This window comes from Sardina pilchardus, chromosome 14 (genome assembly GCF_963854185.1).
Source record: "Sardina pilchardus chromosome 14, fSarPil1.1, whole genome shotgun sequence".
In the NCBI taxonomy this organism is placed as follows: domain Eukaryota; kingdom Metazoa; phylum Chordata; class Actinopteri; order Clupeiformes; family Clupeidae; genus Sardina; species Sardina pilchardus.
In genome coordinates, this window is record NC_085007.1 from 25,843,222 (window position 1) to 25,864,865 (window position 21,644).

Genomic DNA, 21,644 nt, shown 5'->3' on the forward strand with positions numbered 1-21,644 from the left:
ACACACACACACACACACACGCACACACACAGTCAATCCTAACCACTAACACAATAGTGCAACACACAAAACCGTGAGCTGCCTAGCTGTTAAAATGCAGATAGCTGTAAAGAGACGTACCCGCCGCCTGACTTGTCAAGCAAGGTGCTGATGCTGTTTGAATGGTAATAACCAAACTGCAACTGACGATCTAAGGGCACTGATATTGGCTTTTACTGTCTCGTAAACTGCTTATGAAACGGCAGTAAGCTGGGACAGATGTTGGCAATGGGGCTGCATTAGTGCGGGCAGACATCGGCCGGGTCACGTGACCAGCAAAGCCCGAGCTGAGGGGTGGCCATGCCAGCGCGGCTCCCTGATGCAAGAGCGGAGCTGACAGGGCGGCCGTGCCGCTGTCTGCACGCCAGTTGTCATTTAGCTTAGTGGCCGCGGCCCACTGCTGCAATCCTCTGCTGCCAGTCAGGGCAGTCTGAGTCACCACGGACCCAACACAGACATCACACACACACACACACACACACACACACACAGATCACACACACACACAGACACACGCACTCGTGTGCAGGCACATGCACCCTTGCTCCCCTGACCCAGTAGCCCATGGGGTGGGTAAGTCAGAGCCCTGGTGATCCACTGCCTGCCTGGTGGCCCACTCTCCTGAGTGGTGCAGGTCTGAGTGACCGTGGACCAAACACAGACATTAACACAAACACACACACACACTCTTGTGGCATGCACATGCACCCTTGCCCATGGGGCGGGTAAGTCAGGGAAGGCTGACTTGAACCCTGGTGATCCACTGCCCGCCTGGTAGACCACTCTCCTGGGTGGCACTGCCCGCCTGGTGGCGTACTCTCCTGGGTGGCACAGTCCAGGCCCCACCTGCCTCCGTATCCCCTGAGCTCAGCGAACACAGCCCACCGAGGGCCCAAGATGGACTCCGAGTCCTTTCCCTTCTCTTTTAAAACATGTCCCCTGACAGAGACAAGAGAAGTGCTCCAGTTTCTCCCGCTCTCTCTCCGATCTCTCCCACCCACACCCCGGCTCTGAAACTTAGTTACCGTCACACTCGGGGAATTAAATCCCATTTGATTAATTGAAACCCCCGTCTCAATCTCTTTGAAGAATTTTCTGGTATTAAATTGAGTATGAATTTCATTTTCTAGACTTCTTTGGGGTCTATTACCTCGGTAAATGTTCTCTGCTGGTTATGAAACACTTTGACTGCCTGCCGGCGTGGCTGGTTAACTGCTATGTAGTGTGTGTGTGTGTGCGCGTGTGTGTGTACAGTGGTCACTTGGGGAGAAGAATGTGAGGTCAAAGGCCGCTACGTACCGAGCAGCTCTCCCGCAGAGCGTCAAACTTGCGCTGGATGTCGTCTCTGTGGGCCTGCAGGGGAGAGGGGTGTTCAGTTAGATGGGTCAACACTCGGGCTAACACCAACCACTCAAGTTAATCACCAACCAATTTTGCCAATGGTCAACTGGCTTGAGCGATTTTTTTATGGAAACTACCTCAAAATGATCTGATTAGAAGGAATCAAAACTTGGTGACCATCTCTCCCTCCTTCTATCCCCCATCTAGAAACACCTTACAAAGTGCAAGTCCCACCATATACTGTATACAGTATGTAAACCAGTTGATTTTAGCTCTAACTCTTCATCCAGATGGGTCACCTACTCAGTGCTACAACCTGCCTTAAATACACACTGCACAGGTAGAATCAACTTTTTTTTTTACTTTTGTACTGGAGCAGGAGCTTCCAACCTCTGGCCCCATCCATCGGTCATCCTTCCCCCATAAACCCCCTGATCTGATCTCTGTGATGTGTACCGGTCCTCTTTCCTCCTCACCTCTCACCCTGTCTACCAGTCCTCTACCCCCCCACCCACCCTCCACACTGTGTACCGGTCCTCCCCTCCCATCCTCTCTCCTCCCCTCACCCTGAGCGCGGTGATCTCCTCCTCGGCCTCGGCCGTGGTCTCCTCCAGCTCGGTCTTGGCCAGCTGCAGCTGGCTCTCCAGGGCGTGTCTGGCCGCCTGCAGCCCGCTGATCTGCGACTCGCGCTCCTGCAGCGACAGCGTCAGCTCCGTCACCTGCCGCTTCAGCTCCAGCTTCTGCTCCTCGTGCTCCAGACCGATCTGTGTGGAGGAAGGGGGGGGGGACGACACAAAAAGAGAACCGACACGACGCCGCGCCAGTCAGTCCCGGTCACGTCCACGTTCCGTCTCCGAAACACTGCCTGCGTAGAGCTGTTCTACTGTCAGCCATTCCCTGTCTGAACGCTGCACTTTCATCTTCCCTTATCTCCTTCTTGTGCCAAATCACTTTGTTTCGCGGCACTTCTGCGCGTCATCTTTGGGACTCTGCTCTGCTAGTTTAGAAACCAAAAGAAATGCCTTTGCTCTTTCATTCTCTCGGTCTCTCTGACACACACGTCCCACATCTGAGGAAAGACGCTCATAGTCAACTGCGCCTGTACTCTGGTACTCTAGCACTACCCAGCCATCCACTCAACTCCTCTGTCTCCATCTAGCTCTAGGGACGCTCCTCACTCACTTGTGACTGATTTATCTACCTCTAGCTAATACTAGCTCACCTACTGTACTGTACCATCCATCCGTCTTTCTAACGGTCTGTCCCCTTCATCTCTTGCACCCTGTCTCCATATACCTGTCTTCACACATGTTCACTCATCATTCAGCCTTCGCTACATCCTCATGTCCGTCATCTGCATCTTTAGTATATTTTACTGTTCTTTTCAGTCATACTGATTTGTTGATTTGCTTTTTATCATCCTGTTTACATTGTAGTGTATGTTGTGTGTGGTGTCTTAAGCTGCTGGGACCTTGAATTTCCCCTTGGGGATTAATAAAGTATCTATCTATCTATCTACTGTATCTATCTATCTATCTATCTATCTATCTATCTATCTATCTATCTATCTATCTATCTATCTATCTATATCCATCCATCCATCCATCCTTCCTTCCTTCCGCCTCCCTCCTCCTCTCACCTCTCGGAGTCGGGTCTCCAGCTCGATGAGCCGGGTCTTCTTGGTCTGCTCCTGCTGGGTCATCTTCTCCAGGTGCTCCTCCAGCTTGGCGTTCTGCGCCTCCAGCTTGCCCGCCTGGGACTCCAGGTAGAACTTCTGCTGACGCAGCTCCGAGATCATCTCCTCCTGAGCTTTCCTGCAGGCACGCACACACACACACACACACACACACACACACACACACACACACACACACACACATTAGTACACCCACCCACGGACACACACACACAGAGTGAGAGAAGCAGAATTTCATTATCACTAAAGCGTGGCTTAGATGGAGTCCATGGCAGTCATTTACATAAATGAATATGGAAGTTTTAGGAGGAAACACAAACACACATCCACTCTCGACATGGAAAAGGTTAATCCTACTACAAACTGTGCCGCACAGAGACAAATGTACAGCACAGTGCCACCAAGTCAGGATGTGAATAATGAAAATAGCCATCTGATACAGCTTACATATTTCAAATGTCATCCAGGGGAAATATAAAACATTCACCAGCAGTGACATTTGCCCATCCACAGGCACCAACCTGCATTTCAGATCAAAACCATTCCTCACCCTCATATTCTCCGAAAAACAGATCCCAAAAGCACACTGTTCACGATCACTCTCTCTCACACACACTCCTATCCTATTCATGATTCCTCACAAATCCAGGCCCGCTCGCTCTCCCCCCTACCTCCCACACACACACACACACACACACTGCGGCTTTCATGAAAAGAGATTCGGCTCAGAAGTGCTCCCCTGGGGGGGCCGTGCTCATAAAAAGGGCCCTGGCAGTGGAGGTGCAGTCACCACCCGTCTTGCATGAGAAACGCTGGCCACGTAGCAACAGCAGCAGCAGCAGCAACAGCAGTAGCAGTCTCCTCTTCACTCCTCTAATGACTACCTCCACACCAAAAAAAAGACACAAGTCCACTGCATCCACTCGGGGAGTCAGAGCATCGCCACGGAGATGAAGGAGAGGAGAACAAAGGCTCCTTAATTGACGCCGGCCGCACGGCTCTCTTGGAGTGCGAGCGAGCGAGCGAGCGAACCATTAAGGTCAAAGATGAACATCCTCTGGCTCTAATGGCCCAGGGAGGCGGAGAGAGAGAGAGAGTCCGGGGAGAGGTGAGTGCTGTGCACGAGCGCGGACGAAAGGGCCAGCTCTGTGCTCTGCTAAATGGTCAGCGTGCGATGTCCGTCTGAAGAACACGGTGCTATAACCGCGCCGGGGGTCAGAGGCTACGCTCCCAAGAAGCGCCGACGCGGATAAAAAACGCATTCCTTTACAGCACTATAAATTACACGAGATAAAAGCACTGGGCCAAAGAAATGACCGCGAGCGCCAGCAGCTCGATTTTAAATGCGTGCATATAACATATTACGATGGCCGTGCAGTATCTTAGCAACATGCCATCCTCTGGGTTAATGGGCTATTGGGGTTAGTTAGCAGGTCCAGGGCTGACATTAATCTTGGCGTAGCTATATTCAATACATGAAGCTAGTGGTGGGGTACAGGAGTACAGTTAATAATAGTGTGTGTGTGTGTGTATGTGTACGTGTAAGTGTAAGTGTAAGTGTACGTGTACAGTATGTGTGTGTGTGTTTGTGTGCGTATATGTATGTATGTGTGTGCGCGTGTGTACAGTATGTGTGTGTGTGTGTGTGTGTGTGTGTGTGTCATGAGGGTGGGGGCCACTCACATGTTCTTCTGGGTGTAGATGCTGCTGTTGGCGGCGAGCTTGTTGGCCTCGGAGAGCTCGGCGATGCGCTGCTCCAGGTTCTTCATCTTGGAGTCCATGGCATTGATGGTCTGCAGAGGAGAGCGTGCGCAACAAGGGAATAAGGCTCATTATCCTCCCTCTACACCAGCTCAAAGCACTGGTATGCACAAAGAGTCGCATCACACTCTCACAGAATAGAGTACACAGATTCATACTAGTGCACGCTAACACACAGTACAGACAAACACAGACACACACAGAGACACAAACACACAGAGGCACACACACACACATCTCCTGATAAACATTCACTGTAATTCTCCATTGCAGAGTAGGCTATCCATTATGCAAAGGCTAATTATGGCAGTAAGGAGCTAACAGTTCTTAAAATATTTAGCGTCTGCTGAGATTTGGGTTGTAAAAGTTGGTATAAGTGAGGCCCATATGTGATCATGATGAACGCATTTTTTACATTTTTTCTCATACTATGAAAGCCACCATTTACAGTATATACTGTAGTAATTTGGTCTGATTAAAGAAGAAGACCTTAATCAGTTGTTCCTAACTGATGTTCCCAAGTTAGCTCTCTTAACCCAAATGAGTTAGCTTGTGTCTATCACGCTAACCAGATCACCGGCCAAAGCCCCAATTTTATAAAGCACACATGCACACACCAATTATCGCAGAGCCTTAAAGCTCCCCCCTCCACTCCACCAAGCTAATCTTCAGCACAAACTAGGAGGTCTGCTGCCCGGGAAAACAAACAGAGCTAAAACCCATCAACAGTCCAGCAGACCGGCACTCCGCAACACGTACAGTACCCCAGCCAGCTGGAGGGGACCGGGGAGCGAGGCCAATGCTAACATGGACCAGCACAGTCTGTGTAATACCATTGCAGAGAAACGTAGCGGAAAACTACGCTAACCATTCTTCGGTAGGCACAGTGTGGATTGCGAGTAGAGGCAGTTGGTGACAGAAAGAAAAGGTCACAGAGAATTGTAAAGTGCAGACCAACACGACGAGAGAAAAGCTGCAGTCTGATCATACTGTATGAAGAGCGGGGGAGTGTAGCGTCTGAAGGAGTACTAAGAATTACGGATCAACAAAGTAGGAGGCAAAGTAACTCAGAAGTGTATCTTTGTGAATGGCAGTGTGTGTGTGCGTGTGTGTCTGATAGTGCCGACTCACCGCTTTCTGCTCGCTGATGAGTTTGCACTTCTCGCGGGCTTCCTCCTCCTGCTGGGCCCGTTTGGACTCCAGGCTGTCCTTCTCCGCCATGTCCGCCTTCATCTGGGCCTCCAGAACCTGCAGGCAGACGCGCACAACACACACACGCACGCACACACACACACACACACACACACACACACACACACACACACACACACACACACACACGCACAAACACAAACACAAACACACACAGAGTGGATTTCTGTAACCTGCGACAACCCCAGGAACACTTTTTAAGACGGTCCAAGTCTGCCTTCACTTTCATCTATGGTTTTTACAGTCCAGTGGTTTGGCTGTGAAGGACTCCACTGAGGGCAGTAAACAGAGGGCTGCTATTTACCTTGATCTTGTCCTCATAGTGCCTCTCCTTCTGCACAAGATGAGCCTCCATCCGCTGAGTGGTGCCCTGAGCCTCCCGCAGGTTCTCCTCCAGCTCCTGCAACACACACACACACACACACACACACACACACACACACACACAAACAAACACCAACTCAGTAAAAGCCTCAAACCTTCCATACGAGGCAAGCAAACAAGCGAAGACGGCAAGATCCAAGCCATGTTGGTATTATCCAAGTGGATTATTTCGCAGGCGAGCAGATCATCAAAGAGAGCAGCATGAGAGAGAAAAGGCCTGAGAGAGGAGAGAGGGAAAGAGAGAGAAATGAGGGAAAGAGAAGAGAGAGAGAGAGAGAGAGAGAGAGAGAGTGGAGAGAGAGAGATAGAGGGGAGCAGGCCACTTGCTTTGAAGAGCTGGGAGTTGAAGAGAGAGTGGTAGCGGAGGCCATTCATGCTGGCTGCAGGCTGAGGCACGACTGGGAGCGTGCGGCAGAAGGCAGGAGGTCCCTTCTAAGGAGGATTGGTGTGTGTGTGTGTGTGTGTGTGTGTGTGTGTGTGTGTGTGTGTGTGTGTGTCCAGTACCAAGCAGGATGACCTATTCGAAGGGGGATACCAATGAGTGTGTGAGTGTGTGTTGTGTCGCAGCAGGACATCCCATTTGGCTCCATCTGTGAGTGTGTGTGTGTGTGTGTGTGTGTGTTTGAATGTGTATGTGAGAGGGTGCTAATCTGTAGATAGAGGGAAGAAGAGTAAGGGAGGGAGAGTAGGAGAAGAGGGAAACGACAAACAACCAGGAGTGAGCTGCAGATGGACCAAGACGAGCCAATGAGGAGACTCGTGGATAGAGGACGGACACGCGAGAGCACAGGTGCAAAGAATGGAGGGAAGAGTGAGGAGCGAGAGGAGGAGGATAGAAAGAGGAACATAGAGGATTATAATTATTTATTGTATTTAGCATTTTTATTACATTAGACTGGGGACTGTCTAACTGAATTGCCCATCTTGGGATAAATAAAGCTTTCTGAATCTAGATAGATACTTTATTGATCCCCAAGGGGGAATTCAAGGAATCTGAATCTGAAGAGAGGGCAGAGGGGCAGTTGGTGGGGGGTGGGGTGGTGGGGGGCAGAGTTGGGGGGTGTGGATGGTGGGTGGGAGGGTCTCAGACGACTTATCCCTGCTGCTCTCTCACCAGGATCTTGTCAGCCATCTGCTGGATCTGCTGGGATTTGGTCTGGATGTCGTCCTTCAGCTTGTTCTCCCTGCGCTCCACCATCTCCAGACGCTTCACCTGGTTCTCAAGGGTCTTCCTGCCCTCCTACACACACACACACACACACACACACACACACACACACACACACACACACACACACACACACACACACACACACACACACACACACACACACACACACACACACACACACACACACACACACACACACACACACACACACACACACACACACACACACACACACACACACACACACACAGTGTGACCCATGTTTATGGCAGCAATCATATATATTACACTGTAAATGTTATGGTCCAAATATAAAAAATGTATCTTTAAGAGAAAGAAGCTGAAACTAGTACAGACAATAGAATAGAATAGAATAGAATAGAATTTATACTTTTTTGATCCCGTGAGGGAAATTGGTTTCTCTGCATTTAACCCAATTTAACCGAATTAGTGAAAACACACAGCACACAGTGAACACACAGTGAGGTGAATCACACACTAACCCAGAGCAGTGAGCTGCCTGCCCAACCAGCGGCGCTCGAGGAGCAGGGAGGGGTTAGGTGCCTTGCTCAAGGGCACTTCAGCTGTGGACTGGTCGGGGATCGAGCCGGCAACCCTCTGGTTACAAGCTCGAAGCCCTAACCAGTAGGCAGAGGTGGAAAGTACTAAAATATTGTACTCAAGTAAAAGTACCAATACTTTGCTGAAATGTTACTCAAGTACAAGTTACAATACCCATCTGAAAATATACTCAGGTAAAAGTAAAAAGTAGTTCACTAAAAATGTACTTTAAGTAAAAGTTACTTAGTTACTTTTTTTGTTTAGGGAGGCAGCTAAAGCAGCTAAATTGCCAGGTAATACCGATTGTCTTAGTTTTTTTATTCATACTGACAGTAGGCTACTCCATGACCTTGAGAAATGGAGATCTACTGTATATGAAAAATTGTACTTAAGTTTTTAAAACTAGAACGGTCAGACACATGAGGGTTAATACTAATTTGTTGTTAGAAAGTAGGTGCTATTTCTGCTTATGTATGCTTTCCACTGTATATTTTATTTTACCTGAATATTTCAATGTCCAAATTACAGTTCTTTTTTATTTCTTTGACGCAGTAGTCGACTCAAAATCCAAATTTTTCAAAACTGTTAACGCAAAGGCCTAAACAGTGGCACCAATGGTCAAAATGACTCATTTTGCCTGCAAAAAAGGCTCGTACAAAATATTTAAAATATGGACCAAAAGCATATAGTTCAATGTCCTATAGTCCATCTGCACAACAATTCATAAATTAGGCTATCTTTTGTTGAATTTAGTTGAACATCGCTAGTGGACAGATTCATACCTTATTGGCTGATCATTGTCACCTTAGTAGTTCCGACGATTCACTCTTTTCTTTTTTTACTCAAGTAACTGATTGGATTTGTGATGTATCAAAGTACAATACTTCACTCAAAATGTAATCAAGTAAAATTTTAAATACCGATTTTTAAAGCTACTCAAAAAATCCTAAATACACAAAAAAGCTACTCAATACAGTATTTTGAGTAAATGTATTTAGTTACTTTACACCTCTGCCAGTAGGACATGGCTGCTAATACTGCAGCTCTGTTTTGCAATGTATTTATGCAAGTAACTCTCGCTGTGTTCATGTTGAATAAAAACGATCTGTCAGTGAGTCTGTCTGAAACCTTCCATTTAGTGGCGTCAAGGCATGTCTGCATCATATCTTTTTTTTTTTAAATTCAGCCTTCTGAGACACCTTCATATGAAGGCAATGTACATGAAGATAGACTATCAGCTCACCACTGTATTTCTGTCCTTGCAGTACTCTTCTTGTTCTTTTCTTCAGTATGTTTATGTACATCATAAAAACGACTGCCTACATTTCTCTCGAGATGAATAAAGTACCTATACAGTACATACCTGTAAAGTACCTGTCTACAGTATCTACGTATGTATTCTTCATGCTGCCTTCAACTTCCACTTAGCAAAGGGTGAATTGAAGGCAGAATGAAACAGTTTCAGAAGTTCATAGCTGGTTACTTTATTCCTGCTACGGTAAGAGATTGTCAGACAGGCAGATGTTTTCTGGTTTGGACAGAGTGTGTATGACTAATATCTATGCAATTCTTGTGCATGTATGAAAAGGTTGGATTAGGGAATGCATACCGTAATTTCCCAACTATTAGCTGCGGCTTATACACTGATTTAGCAATATTTCTTCAGCTATGAGGTTAATACACGGGGGCAGTTTATATGGTATTAATATGGTTTTGTTTCTTTTAACTTGCATAAAAAAAACTGTCCTGCGGCTTATACACAGGGAATGACTGTACAGTATATGCATGAGTCTGCATGACTACCCATGCAATTTTTGTGCATGTATGAAAAGGTTGGATTTGGGTGTGCATGCATGTGACCGGGTGTACCACGGTCTCCCACAGATTTGAGTGTGTATATATGAGTGTGTTGGGTGTGTGATACATGAGTGTGTTGGGTGTGTGGCTGTATACAGTATATGTAGCATGTGAGCGCGCGTACCTCGGTCTCCCGCAGGCGTCTGCGCAGTGTGTCGCTGGGGTCGGACTTGCCGCGGAGGCGCTCCAGCTCGCGCTCCAGACGCTCCTTGGCCTGCCGAATGTTCTGCAACAGCTCCGTGGCCTCGGTGCTCGCCTTCACCGCCTGGGTCAAAGGTCACAGCACAGAGCGCATCAGGACAAGCCTCCGCCATCACGACTACTCAAGCCTCCGCCATCACAACTACTCATGACTGTCAGAGAGAGGAAAGCTGTAGATCCGGCCTTATTTCCTTTCTTTTTTAAGACCATTATGCGCTTCAGTAAAACCAGTGTGGTACTAACACAGTGGCAGACCTGGAGAAGACTGTGAAAATGAACTATTTAAGACTTCATGGAACGAGGAAATAACTCTCTTCAGATCAGAATCAATCAATTCACTCTAGAGGTCACATTCAAAGTGTGCAAACTTAAAAGTACATGCATGTGCAATAAAAGCCCCTTGTTTTAGGGTTACCATTTACTTGTGGAAGCAGGGTATGAATCATTTTGGACTTGGCTTTTTTTTTTTTTTAATTGGTTTAAAAAAAAAGATGAAAACACTTCTTTTTTTATAATTCCATGTTTGTACCATATTGTCTTATAACCTTTAGCCATGTGGCAGTGTCATTTTCGGTCATAATTAACATATTGGTAAAGGGAAAATCAACATTAAATGAATATTTGCCAGGGGTATAAATCATTTTGTTCCTGTAAATATGTATAACTGCATATATATCAAATATATATAATATATAATAAGGACTCACTGACTGGCTGACTCAGAGCTAGTAGATAAATAAATCAATGCATATGAAAGTGGCATTTTAATTAAATGTTTTGAAAGTATCATTGCATGCAGTTTTAGCCAGTGAGATACGTGCATGGCTTTGTGAGGGCCACAGGGAAATACCACCTCATGGCACACAAGTTATCTTGATTAAAGCACGGCGCGTGTGTGTGTGTGTGTGTGTGTGTGAGCTTTTACAATCAAATGGCCAGACTCTCATTCTCTCTCCCCTCGGGCAGGGTGGCCTTGAGCTGGATATAAAAAAAAAAAAAACCTGGCACGTAGCCATAAAGCTGCAGTTCTCTCCCTCACACACACACACACACACACCCACCCACACTACATCACTCTCTCTAGCTTTCATCTATACATGCACACTCTCTCTACCCAATACACACACATAATAACAATTTTACACACACACACACACACACAGTCCAGCTAGTGTCTATGCTCTCCAGAGTCTCATTAGCAGGTGGAGGAGAGGGATGGGGAGGAGACAAAGGGGTGTTTGTCCCTCGCTGAGAACAGATCATGCCCAACCATTGATTACGCTTCATTAAACAAAGTCATTACGCTACCACTGTCTGCATCACAACACCACTCTTAGACACACAAAAACATTACCCATCACACATACACACCTACACACAAACACCTACCCACCCACCACACACACACATACATATACATACATCAAGGCACTTACTTTGGAGAGTTTGTCTTGGAGCTCTTGAATTTTCGCTTGCTGCTCAGCATTAGTCTGAAAGCACGGGGTTATAAGCATCAGTCAAACAAATGATGATGACACACACACACACCTCAAGGAGCAACAAACCACACCTCTTCTGGAGTAAATCAACCAGAAAACTGGTAAAGCATTAACATGATATGTAATTTATAATACTTGTATATGTACATGTCAGCTTTATGTGAACATAGCATAGTGTATATCATAGTATATCTATCATATATACTATGTTTGTTTAATCATAGTATATCCATCATTCAAATGTTGAACAAATACAGTCATTCTGAAATACTCTAAACTGCAGACTTAGAGTGAAAAAGTATCAAATTAGATGCAAAACCTGCACTTAAAGATAAACAGCCTTGGGACTAGAGCTTCTGTTTGAAATCGTATGAGAGTTTGCTGAGCATAAATCTACAATAATGCACTGCCGTTCATCTTGAATATACTGTAGTGCACGGTGCATTCTATAGGACTGCTACAAAAGATGCACAACTCTGTACCACAGGTGTAAGGTACTGAAAGGAGTCAAGTTCAGCTCACCTTTTCAAGCTTGGTGAGCAGTTCCTCGACATCTGACCTGCCCTGCTCCTTAGCCTAAAACACAGCAGCATGACAGAGCCACATCAGTGACCAGCACCTACTCGAGCAGTTGCACACTTACAGTCAGGAATGCAGACAGAGAGAGAGAGAGAGAGAGAGAGAGAGAGAGAGAGATAGGCAGAGAGACAGAGAGAGAAAGCGAGCGAGAGAGAGAGAGCAAGAAAGCGAGAGAGAGAGAGAGAGAGATATGACAGAGAATGACAGGCGAGACGGGCGGACCTTCTGGATCCTCTGCTGGTAGTCCGCTGCCTTCCTCTTGAGCTCCTCGCTGGTCTGCCGGGATTCGCGGAGCTCGGACTCGTACAGGTCACTGCGGCGCCGCGCCGCCGACAGGTCCTCCTCCAGCTGCCGGATGGTCACCTGCATCTCCTCCAGCTGGGCGTGGTACTCCTACAGTACGGCAAGCACGGAGGGACAATCTTATCCATGTGTCACATTCACCCATCAGCACAGGGGGAAAAAAACCTGCCTAAGAGGTAAAAAGGATTATTACACGAAGCATTAAGACTTGACTGAAACCTTCCAAGCGCAAACAGCCCGTGACAAATTCTTCTGAGTGACTGCGCTCATCAAGAGTGTAAAATCCAGCATGACGTGTCACCGGCACAAGTCTAATTTGAAGTCGCTACACTGCAGGCTTATCCAGCTTAAAGTCGGGTTAGGCCAGTCAATTACATCCCGTGCTCCTTTAACTGGCGAAGGAGTTTAAAGGGCGCCAGGTCCTCCCAGAGAAGACCGTGGGCACCGGCAGAGGTTAATTGCACTGTAACAGCGTCTCCTGTATTTATATATAGCGTCCATATTTACCGGCGGCTGAGGTGGCCGCCGACCCACACTGCATGTGGATTACACTTAGCGCTCGGGTTTTGTCGCCGCGAGTTTCTGCGTGACTAAATGTCGTTCTGTGGCGAGGCCGAGTCGCACTGTTCAAACACAGCTACAGCAGGGACGCTGATCGTCAGATGCATTAGTGACATGATCAGATAGCGGCGATTACTCTTCCCACGTTCATGAGCAAATATTCCCCCCCGTGCGCCGGGGGACTAAGTGTGAGGAGCGCGGCGTTAAGCGGAGCTGGCCCAAGAGGTGAAAGATAATCTCATCAGCCATCATAAGCTGCCTCCGCCTATCTCCCTCTGTACTCTCCTGCTCACTCCTGTCTCTTTTCTCTCTCTCCTCTCCTCTCTTCTCTCCTCTCTCTCCCCCTGAGGCCGGGCTGGCGGAGAGAGAGAGGATGTGCGGGTGTTGAGACGAGCGGCTGGGGCTCCTCACCCGCATCACTCATCATTAGCCTTTCATTAAAACTTCAATTAGAGTCGCGACGGCACCTTCCTGCAATAACCCGCCAGCCAGCACCCCTCCTCCTCCTCCTCCTCCTCCTGCCGCCCCTCGCCTCGTCTTCCTCGACAGCCGGAGGAAAGTGACTTCTGAGTGACTGGGCTCACTGACTCACTCCCAGATCACAGCCACCGACGGCTGACGGGGAGGGAGGAGAAGAGGAGGAGAGAAGGGGAAGAGGAGAGGAGAGAAGAGAAGAGAGGGACAAGTGAAAGAGGAAGAGAAAGTTCAGAGCTAGTCATACGCTAGTGCGGTGACACGAGGGGGTGGCGCTAAGGAAGTCTCTGCTCCGCTACACTTTGAAATAAATAAAGTAAAATAAAATGACAAAAAAAAAAAAAGCAGAGCGAGTTAAAAGCCACTCCTGGGGTGGAAGGGGGCCGAGTCAAATGGATTTCCTCTTTTATTAATACCAGCCTCGGTTCACTGTGACTCAACGCCAAGGATGCGAGGAAGCTAAAAATACCCGAATCAATAAAGCCGGTGGAGAGGTCAGCCTTACAAGGGCCCATTTGCACAGGTCAAGCTTTACACACATACACACAGACTCCAAATGCCACGCCGCTCCCCCCTCTCACTCGTACGTCACGCCAGCTCATTCACATTCAAGAGCAGTGAAGACTACAGCAGTCTGTAGCACTGCTTTGCATCAGCACATTTAGATATTTATAGCAGGCACCACTGCGCACACACACACACACACACACACACACACACACACACACACACACACACACACACACACACACACAGACACAAATTTACGTCTACGATGTAGTTCTTGTGAAGCTGTGACTAGCTCTGGTATTCTCAGACTGTGTACCAGAGCACTGAACTCTGGGGAATAAAATATGTGACACCTCTTATACATGTTCAGCATTACAAACCGGAGCTCTACAGAGAATAAATCAGTTTAGATCATGGACACTGCCGTTGAATTGGATACTGTTCAGACCACATTCCTGGCCTTCACAGCATTATTAATGGTGAATCTCTTGATTTCAGCATGACCATGGACTATGACCAAGAGCATGGTTCTGCTGGCCATGTCGACCGGGTTTTATCCATTCCGGTTACAAGAGCCACTGGTACGAAAGCCACATGAGTGGTCTGGGCACGGACTGACTGGGATCAGATAGCCGCGGTGATAGAGAGCTCTCAGGTGGAGGAGGGGAGTGAGGTGGATCTCAGCGGGGAGTCCCACAGCCACGCCGCCCCATCCGACGCAGCATCAATCACAGCCACTAAACCTCGGCGACCGCAGAGAGAAATCACTTAAGCCCCCGGAGCATGCTGGGCTACTACAGCAGCGCCGCCGCCACACCACTGAGCATGTGCGAGAGCAGGAGCGCACAGTATGTGTGTGGTATGTCAGTGAGAATGAGAGAGAGAGAGGGAGAGAGAGAGAGAGAGAGAGAGAGCGAGAGAGAGAGAAAGAGAAAGAGAAAGAAAGGGGGTGGAAAAGGAAAAACGGCACTAAGAGGTTTTGAAGGGAGCAGTCCTACTGGGAAGGAGAATTATACAGAAAAATAAGGGTGTAAAATGGAAGCGACGTGCAACATGAACGGAACAGGGGTTCTGAGGTCTGAAAAGAGAGAAATGTCTAGAAAAGCACTAACACAATAATCCTGGCAGTGCGAGATACCGCAGCGCAGCAGAAAGAGAGAGAGAGAGAGCCGGCTACACGAGCTCTGTCATATGCGGTTCTCGCAGTAGAACGACTTCATCTTGTGCGCTGAGACGGAGCCCCGCTGGAGCGGGCTGCTTGGTATGCGCGGCTGGCGTGTGCACACGCAGCCGCACGGAGCCGCGCGCTCCCCTCTCAACATCCGCCGGACACTGGTCACTGGAGCGCGTCCAGCGTCCTCATCTGTAAGCTCCGTGCCATGGGAGTCGCACTGTGGAACACACACCCACGTCCTGAGCCTGAGTGAGACTCAGTGAGACTGTGAGTGTGTGCGAGTGTGTGTGTGTGTGTGTGTGTGTGTGTGGCCGGGGGTCAACGCTTGTGGCTCTCATTAAAAATACATCACCGTCGAGGGTAAGAGCTGGAAATCACAGCCCAATGAGTGATTACTGCCAATGAACAGTGTGGCATGGACTGAATCCCTTGCCTAGTGAGCGTGTGTGTGTGTGTGTGTGTGTGTGGGTGTGAGTGTGTGTGTGTGTGAGTGTGTGTGCGTGTGTGTTTTAGCAATATTCTTTAGTGACTGGCTTCCGCACCAGCCAAACGTATGAAAGCAGAACGCCTATCTGCCCAGGGGGCTGGAGTGGTGGTGACGAGGACTCGGGGGAAACCATCCTGGCCGTGGACATGGACATGGACGTGTGCGCGCGCATGTGTGTGTGTGTGTGTGTGTGTGTGTGTGTGTGTGTGTGTGTGAGAGAGAGAGAAAGAGCGAGCGTGAGCAAGTGAAACAGAAGACGCTCACTCCGCGGGGCTATACATAGGCTGCTGATCTCTGTCAGGTCGATGCGGACAGGTAGGGCTGAGCGCGGCGGAGCAGCAGATGAGACCGGATTGCTATTGATTGCTGTGCATCGGCGCGGAGCTGCCATGGATCTGTGTGGCTCGGCAGAGGCGCGTTCATTTAGAAGGTGTAAAGGGTGGGGGGGGGGGGGTTGTCGAGGCCGGGAAAACACCTCCTGTTGCTATGACGACAGAACATCTGATTGCATGTCTATGAGACATGCCCGAGAAAGCGGAGTATCTGTGTAATGGTGTGTGTGTGTAGCGCGCGTGCGTGTGTGTTTATATCTGTGTGTATTTACTGTATATGACACATTTGAGGGATGGCCACTATCGCGGCACAGGTAAATGATTCCTCTAAGCAGGCAGGCAGGCAGGCAGGCTTGTGGTTGGGACATTTTCAATCTGTGTGGCGGTGGATGAGGGTGGAGGTGGAGGTGGTGGTGGTGGTGGTGGTGGAGGTCTGACAGCAGGGTTTGCCACCCTCCATCCCCCTTCCTCACATCCTTCCCACCGCCACTACTGTCGTCAGATCTGACTGTGGTTTCCGTGGAGATGGAGCCCATGACTTCAAGCCCAAAATGAGTCACCCCCCCATTTCCTCTCTCTCCCTCTCTGTTCTGTCTCAAGGGCAGAACGTGAGGAGAAAGTTCTCAATCCATTTACCATGCAGAATCATAATTAAACCCTGTCACATAAATTCACGCCACCACATTAAAGATAACGGGCAGGATAAAAAGTCAGCTCGATAAATAACATCCTGCAATATAAAGTGCGTGTTTAAATGAAATATTTTCCACATAACGTCATATACCAGTAGAGCAGAGCTCAGCAGTATACCTCTCAGCATGAATTTGCACTTTTTCTGCACTAGTAACTCTGATGTCCGTGTTTAAATGATTGCTACTCTATGCCCCTTCATGAAGGCCAAATGAATGCCACTTTCACTTCTATTCTGCATCAGATTAGATTAGATTAACTCGGACAAGTTTGCCAAAACACACAGCAGGCAACCGCATGGCACTTAGAGTATTGTGCCGATCCCCCCCCACTCCACTTTCTTCCCACGGCTAGGACTACTGTTAGATACGTATAATGAGTAGAGTACAGGAGCCTTAACTCCACTAGAATCTAGTACGAACACTGCACCGGATGGGGGGGGACAGTTGCTGATAACTTGCTATTGTTTGTGCCTAAGGCGCTCTCAGTCTAGGTTACTCCAAGAACAAAACAAACTGTAAATCTAACCCTCATTATTGTGTATTATATTCATAAGATTGTCACAACTAGATGCCTCTCTCTGTGTGTGTGTGTGTCTGTGTGTGTGTGTGTGTGTGTGTGTGTCTGCCTGCCTGCATGTAAATTGCCTCATAACAAAGTTAAAGGTTGGTGTTCCTGGAAAAATAACAGCTCTGGCATGGCTGCTGATTCAGCGCCATCGATCCGTTGGCGCGGAGCGTAAAAGAGACGGAGAGGGCAGAAGTGTACCAGTCTGGGGCAGAGAGTAAGCAGGTGCAGCTTTGCAGCTCGCAACTCTACCTGCCCTTTAGTCCACTAACACACTCACACACACACACACACACACACTGTAATGATGGCTGCAGATTGCTTCAGGCTGTGTGTGTGTGTGTGTGTAAAAGAACATAACAGAAGCGAAGAGAAGTTACGATTTAGTGTGTGTGTGTTTTGATGAGTGTGTGTATGTGTACAGGTGTGTGTGTGTGTGTGTGTGTGTGTGTGTGTGTGTGTGTGCCCCTAAGTCTGCACTGAATGTTGCTGGAGGGTTGGGCTCAGGTCCATTCTAATTGGTTGCACTCAAGGAAATGAGCAGAAAATCCATACGACAGTTCTGAATACATCACCCACGGCCCTGTCTGGACAACTCCTGGATACTGAAAAAGGCTCTCAGGCCAAAGTCTGACATTTTGATTCAGAGCAACTCCCAACAAAAATAGTTGGGAAAATCTGGGAAGGACCTTTCACTCCTGTGGAGCCATAACACATTACAGACGGAACAATCAAATATAGCTAACCGTCACATACATAGCTTACTTCTGAAGAGAGATGCAAAGAAATGCAGCAATCACAGGTCTATATCAAAATATTTTGTGTAGATGGCTATAGAAACTCGAGAGAAAAGCAAAAGCAAACACTATGCAAACTCTACTGTCATTAGCTCAGCTAGCTACAACAGTTTACTATCTTAGCTTACCCGACAACAATGAATCACATACTGTATATTTATATATATTTTTTCCAGTATTATGCTCCGACTGAGATAACACCAGTACTTTGCTGTATTAGTCATCTGGCTGTGTTGGAGTGGCATTGAGACAGATTGAAGGGGGAATTAGTGAGACCTGAGAGGGAATTGAGGTGAGAAGATTATTATTCCCTCCATCAGATACAGCAGTGAGCGGGCAGGGATTACCCAGATAAGCACAGGGCTTTAATACCAACGATATGCTAATTCCTGACGCCTGTCACTACTAGTTGGAAGTAATGCTGCATATACGTTACGAATTACGCATCCCGGTGGCTATGTTGATTGGTTTGTTGGTTGGCTGATACTTTTGTATAACAAGATCAACAAAACATTATATTCATCACTTATAAGAGTAAATGACCCAAAGTATATTGTGTTTAGATAATTAAGACAATTCATGAGAACTGCAATTATACAATGTTTCCAGATGTCTGCGTGTGTGTGTGTGTGTGTGTGTGTGTGTGTGTGTGTGTGTGTGTGTGTGTGTGTGTGTTTAACAGTGAAAGGGTCAGTACCTGCTCCTTGATCTCCTGCAGCTTGCTGCTCTGTTCGCGGATGTCATGCAGCAGCTGCAGGGCCTTGTCATCCTCTTGAGAAACCTCCACCCGCGCCTGCTCCAAGCTGCGCTTCAGACTCTACACACACACACACACACATACACACACACACACACACACAACCTCACATTACAAAGTACCTTGAAATTGTGTGTCACATTTTTGCCCACAGACACAAGCAGTGTTCAAAAGCGTTCAGCGTTTTTTCATTCTTGGCACAAATGGGACGCAACAGTCAATGGAACCTCAAAAGAACCACACAGGTCCAGAGTAGGGGGTTCTCACGACTCGAGGGCTCTAACTCACGCTGCATTCTGTGATGTAGGTGGCGAGGTCTTGCTCCAGGATGCTGCGTTGAGTCTCGGAGGCCTTGAGCTCCACGTCCTTCTGCTGAAGGACTGACTCCAAGTCCGTCATCTTACGCTGAAACCGCGAGATCTCCTGCTCCATCTGGTAGGCCACAAACACAAGCACCCAATCTAAATGATTTTTACAGCCACGCTCTCAAACCCAGATGACAAGACAACTTAAAAAAAAAAAAAATGCTCTTTGCTATTTTTTTTTTTTACTATTGCCTGGCTTGTTAAATTAATTAACAAAGGCCATTAATTAAAGCTGGCTAACAAGATAAGAAGCCTGCTGTGAAAGTCAGTCAGGTTGAGGACCCCATTAACTTCTCCTTAACTGAAGATGTTAATAATATATTAACCATTTTAATGGAGGAAAAATGTCCAAATCTGTCCCCTAAGGATACCTTAACATCCACCTCCCCCTGCCCCCCCACACACACACACAAGAAATGCAATCATACCTTGTGACATTTGTCTTGTGTTTCTTGTAGTTCTTTGCTTTTTAGATGAAGCTTTTTTTCCATGGAGTTGGTCTTGGCAGGAGAGTTCAGGCCTGCAGACACTGATCTGAAGATTGAGAGAGAGGAACAGATAGAGGGAAGAAAGGAAGAAAGAAAGAGAGAAGAAGAGAGAGACATCAGTAAGTTTTTACATTAACAGCACTAATTAGACATCTTTAATATGATGAAATGGTATGACAGGCATGAAAGACATCGCTGAACGCTGAACCATCATAATACCACCGAGAAGACTCAGGAAAGACAAGATAGATGTGCCAGTGTAACTACATCACAGATACCCATCTCTTCTCCCAACACAGAGGCTTCTGACAAACTCCAACTGCCTGACAAGACTTAAAGACCTTTTTTCGTCAAACAAGACATTCTTTTTGTGTGTGAATAAAATATCATGCCAGAAAACAACGTGACAATATATTTTTTTGGGTCCGTCAACTCAACGTTCTTGAGTTGCTGAGGAGCTTTGATGGCATGCCGAGGGATTTCTGTCTCTCTTCAACGAATATTTATTTATCTATTTTTAAAAAAAAGACAAACTCACACTGACTGATGTATTGATAGCATCACTTTAGAATTAGATTAGGAGAGATACCAGAGATACAATGCAATTGATTTTTTTCATTTATTATATCAAAAAACAGAAAGCGTTGCTCATCATCTCCTCCGTTGTCGGTGATTAGAGCAAATTCTTTTGAAGAGGAGGTGTGTGTGTGTGTGTGTGTGTGTGTGTGTGTGTGTGTGTGTGTGTGTGTGTGTGGTGGCGTGTTTGGCATGCCAAACAGAGCAATCTCTTGGCCACTGTATTCCTAAGCGTACGTAGTGTGTCTGAGGTGCTTGTAAATGCAGGAATAAAGCTTTGACTCTGCTGGAGATTAAAGGCAAGAGTATGGGGTGTGATGTGCGTCTGTTGTTTTTACATGACCTACTAAAAAAACCGCATACCAGGCATACGAGGAGAAGCAATGATTTGCCATCATAAAAAGATAAAGGTTAATACATATGTTTTGCTGCTTCGTAGCAGATCAAATTGTCAGTCATGCAGTTGGCTGTTTCTCCAGTGGCTTTTTTCTCTTTTTGTTGTTTTGCCAAAATCTTCTAGACGTTGTGTGTGATTTCGCAGATTTATGATTAGCATTTCCTATTAGCCAGCAATTTGTAAAACAAATTGCAGCTGACAGTGGTTCAGCCACACTCCTTGAGATTTATGGTCCTAAAGAGAACAAATACATTATCAGCTTCGGTCAGTCCGTTGACCACACACTTCCCAACAGTATATGGCCGCTATGAGATAAACGCTAAGCATTCAGTAGCCCAAATAGCGCATGCTGCAGTTAAATTGATGCCAAACTTTTGGTCCTTAAAATAACCATTTGTAGCTGACAGCGGCGCTAATTAAGGCTTGGTTGTGACTTGTGACATGAGTCACTTCTCTGGGCCATAACCCAAACGGCAAATTAAAAAAGCAATTTCTGGCCACACCATAAACCCCCCTGCAACTCGGCAAATAAAATCATTTTTTTAGAGAGAGAGAGAGAGAGAGAGAGAGAGAGAGAGAGAGAGAGAGAGAGAGAGAGAGAGAGAGAGAGAAAATCAAGACTCCCTCATGTATTAGTCACGGAGGGATAAGCCAAGGGGAAGTCATCCATGGAAAAAAGGCAGAGGAGGAATCAATCTCTGTCCTGCACCCCACAGCTACGGCCACCGGGTCTCATAAGAGGGAATTTTATATATGCATGCGGACACATTAACTCCATTACTGCCAGTTTCCTGCACTACGCTGGTGTTAATGTGCGACTGCCACACTGCGGCTCTAAATGTGTTGCTCCTTGGGGCTCCTTTCC

The 21,644-nt window shown here is 47.2% G+C and overlaps 1 protein-coding gene across 2 annotated transcripts in view; it reads right to left on the reverse strand.

Moving 5' to 3' along the window:
* The window catches only part of cita (citron rho-interacting serine/threonine kinase a), a 73,197-nt gene that overhangs the window by 24,148 nt on the left and 27,405 nt on the right, over positions 1-21,644 (reverse strand). For both annotated transcript variants that reach the window (XM_062553460.1, XM_062553459.1), the window contains exons 11-24: positions 19,747-19,852; positions 19,242-19,385; positions 18,894-19,013; positions 12,524-12,694; positions 12,245-12,298; positions 11,660-11,713; positions 10,147-10,287; positions 7,548-7,673; positions 6,354-6,449; positions 5,969-6,085; positions 4,760-4,869; positions 3,020-3,194; positions 1,947-2,144; positions 1,339-1,392 (exon numbers count right to left, since the gene is read on the reverse strand). In XM_062553460.1, the coding sequence (XP_062409444.1) occupies positions 1,339-1,392; positions 1,947-2,144; positions 3,020-3,194; positions 4,760-4,869; positions 5,969-6,085; positions 6,354-6,449; positions 7,548-7,673; positions 10,147-10,287; positions 11,660-11,713; positions 12,245-12,298; positions 12,524-12,694; positions 18,894-19,013; positions 19,242-19,385; positions 19,747-19,852 (1,666 nt within the window). The remainder of the gene's footprint in view (positions 1-1,338; positions 1,393-1,946; positions 2,145-3,019; positions 3,195-4,759; positions 4,870-5,968; positions 6,086-6,353; positions 6,450-7,547; positions 7,674-10,146; positions 10,288-11,659; positions 11,714-12,244; positions 12,299-12,523; positions 12,695-18,893; positions 19,014-19,241; positions 19,386-19,746; positions 19,853-21,644) is intronic.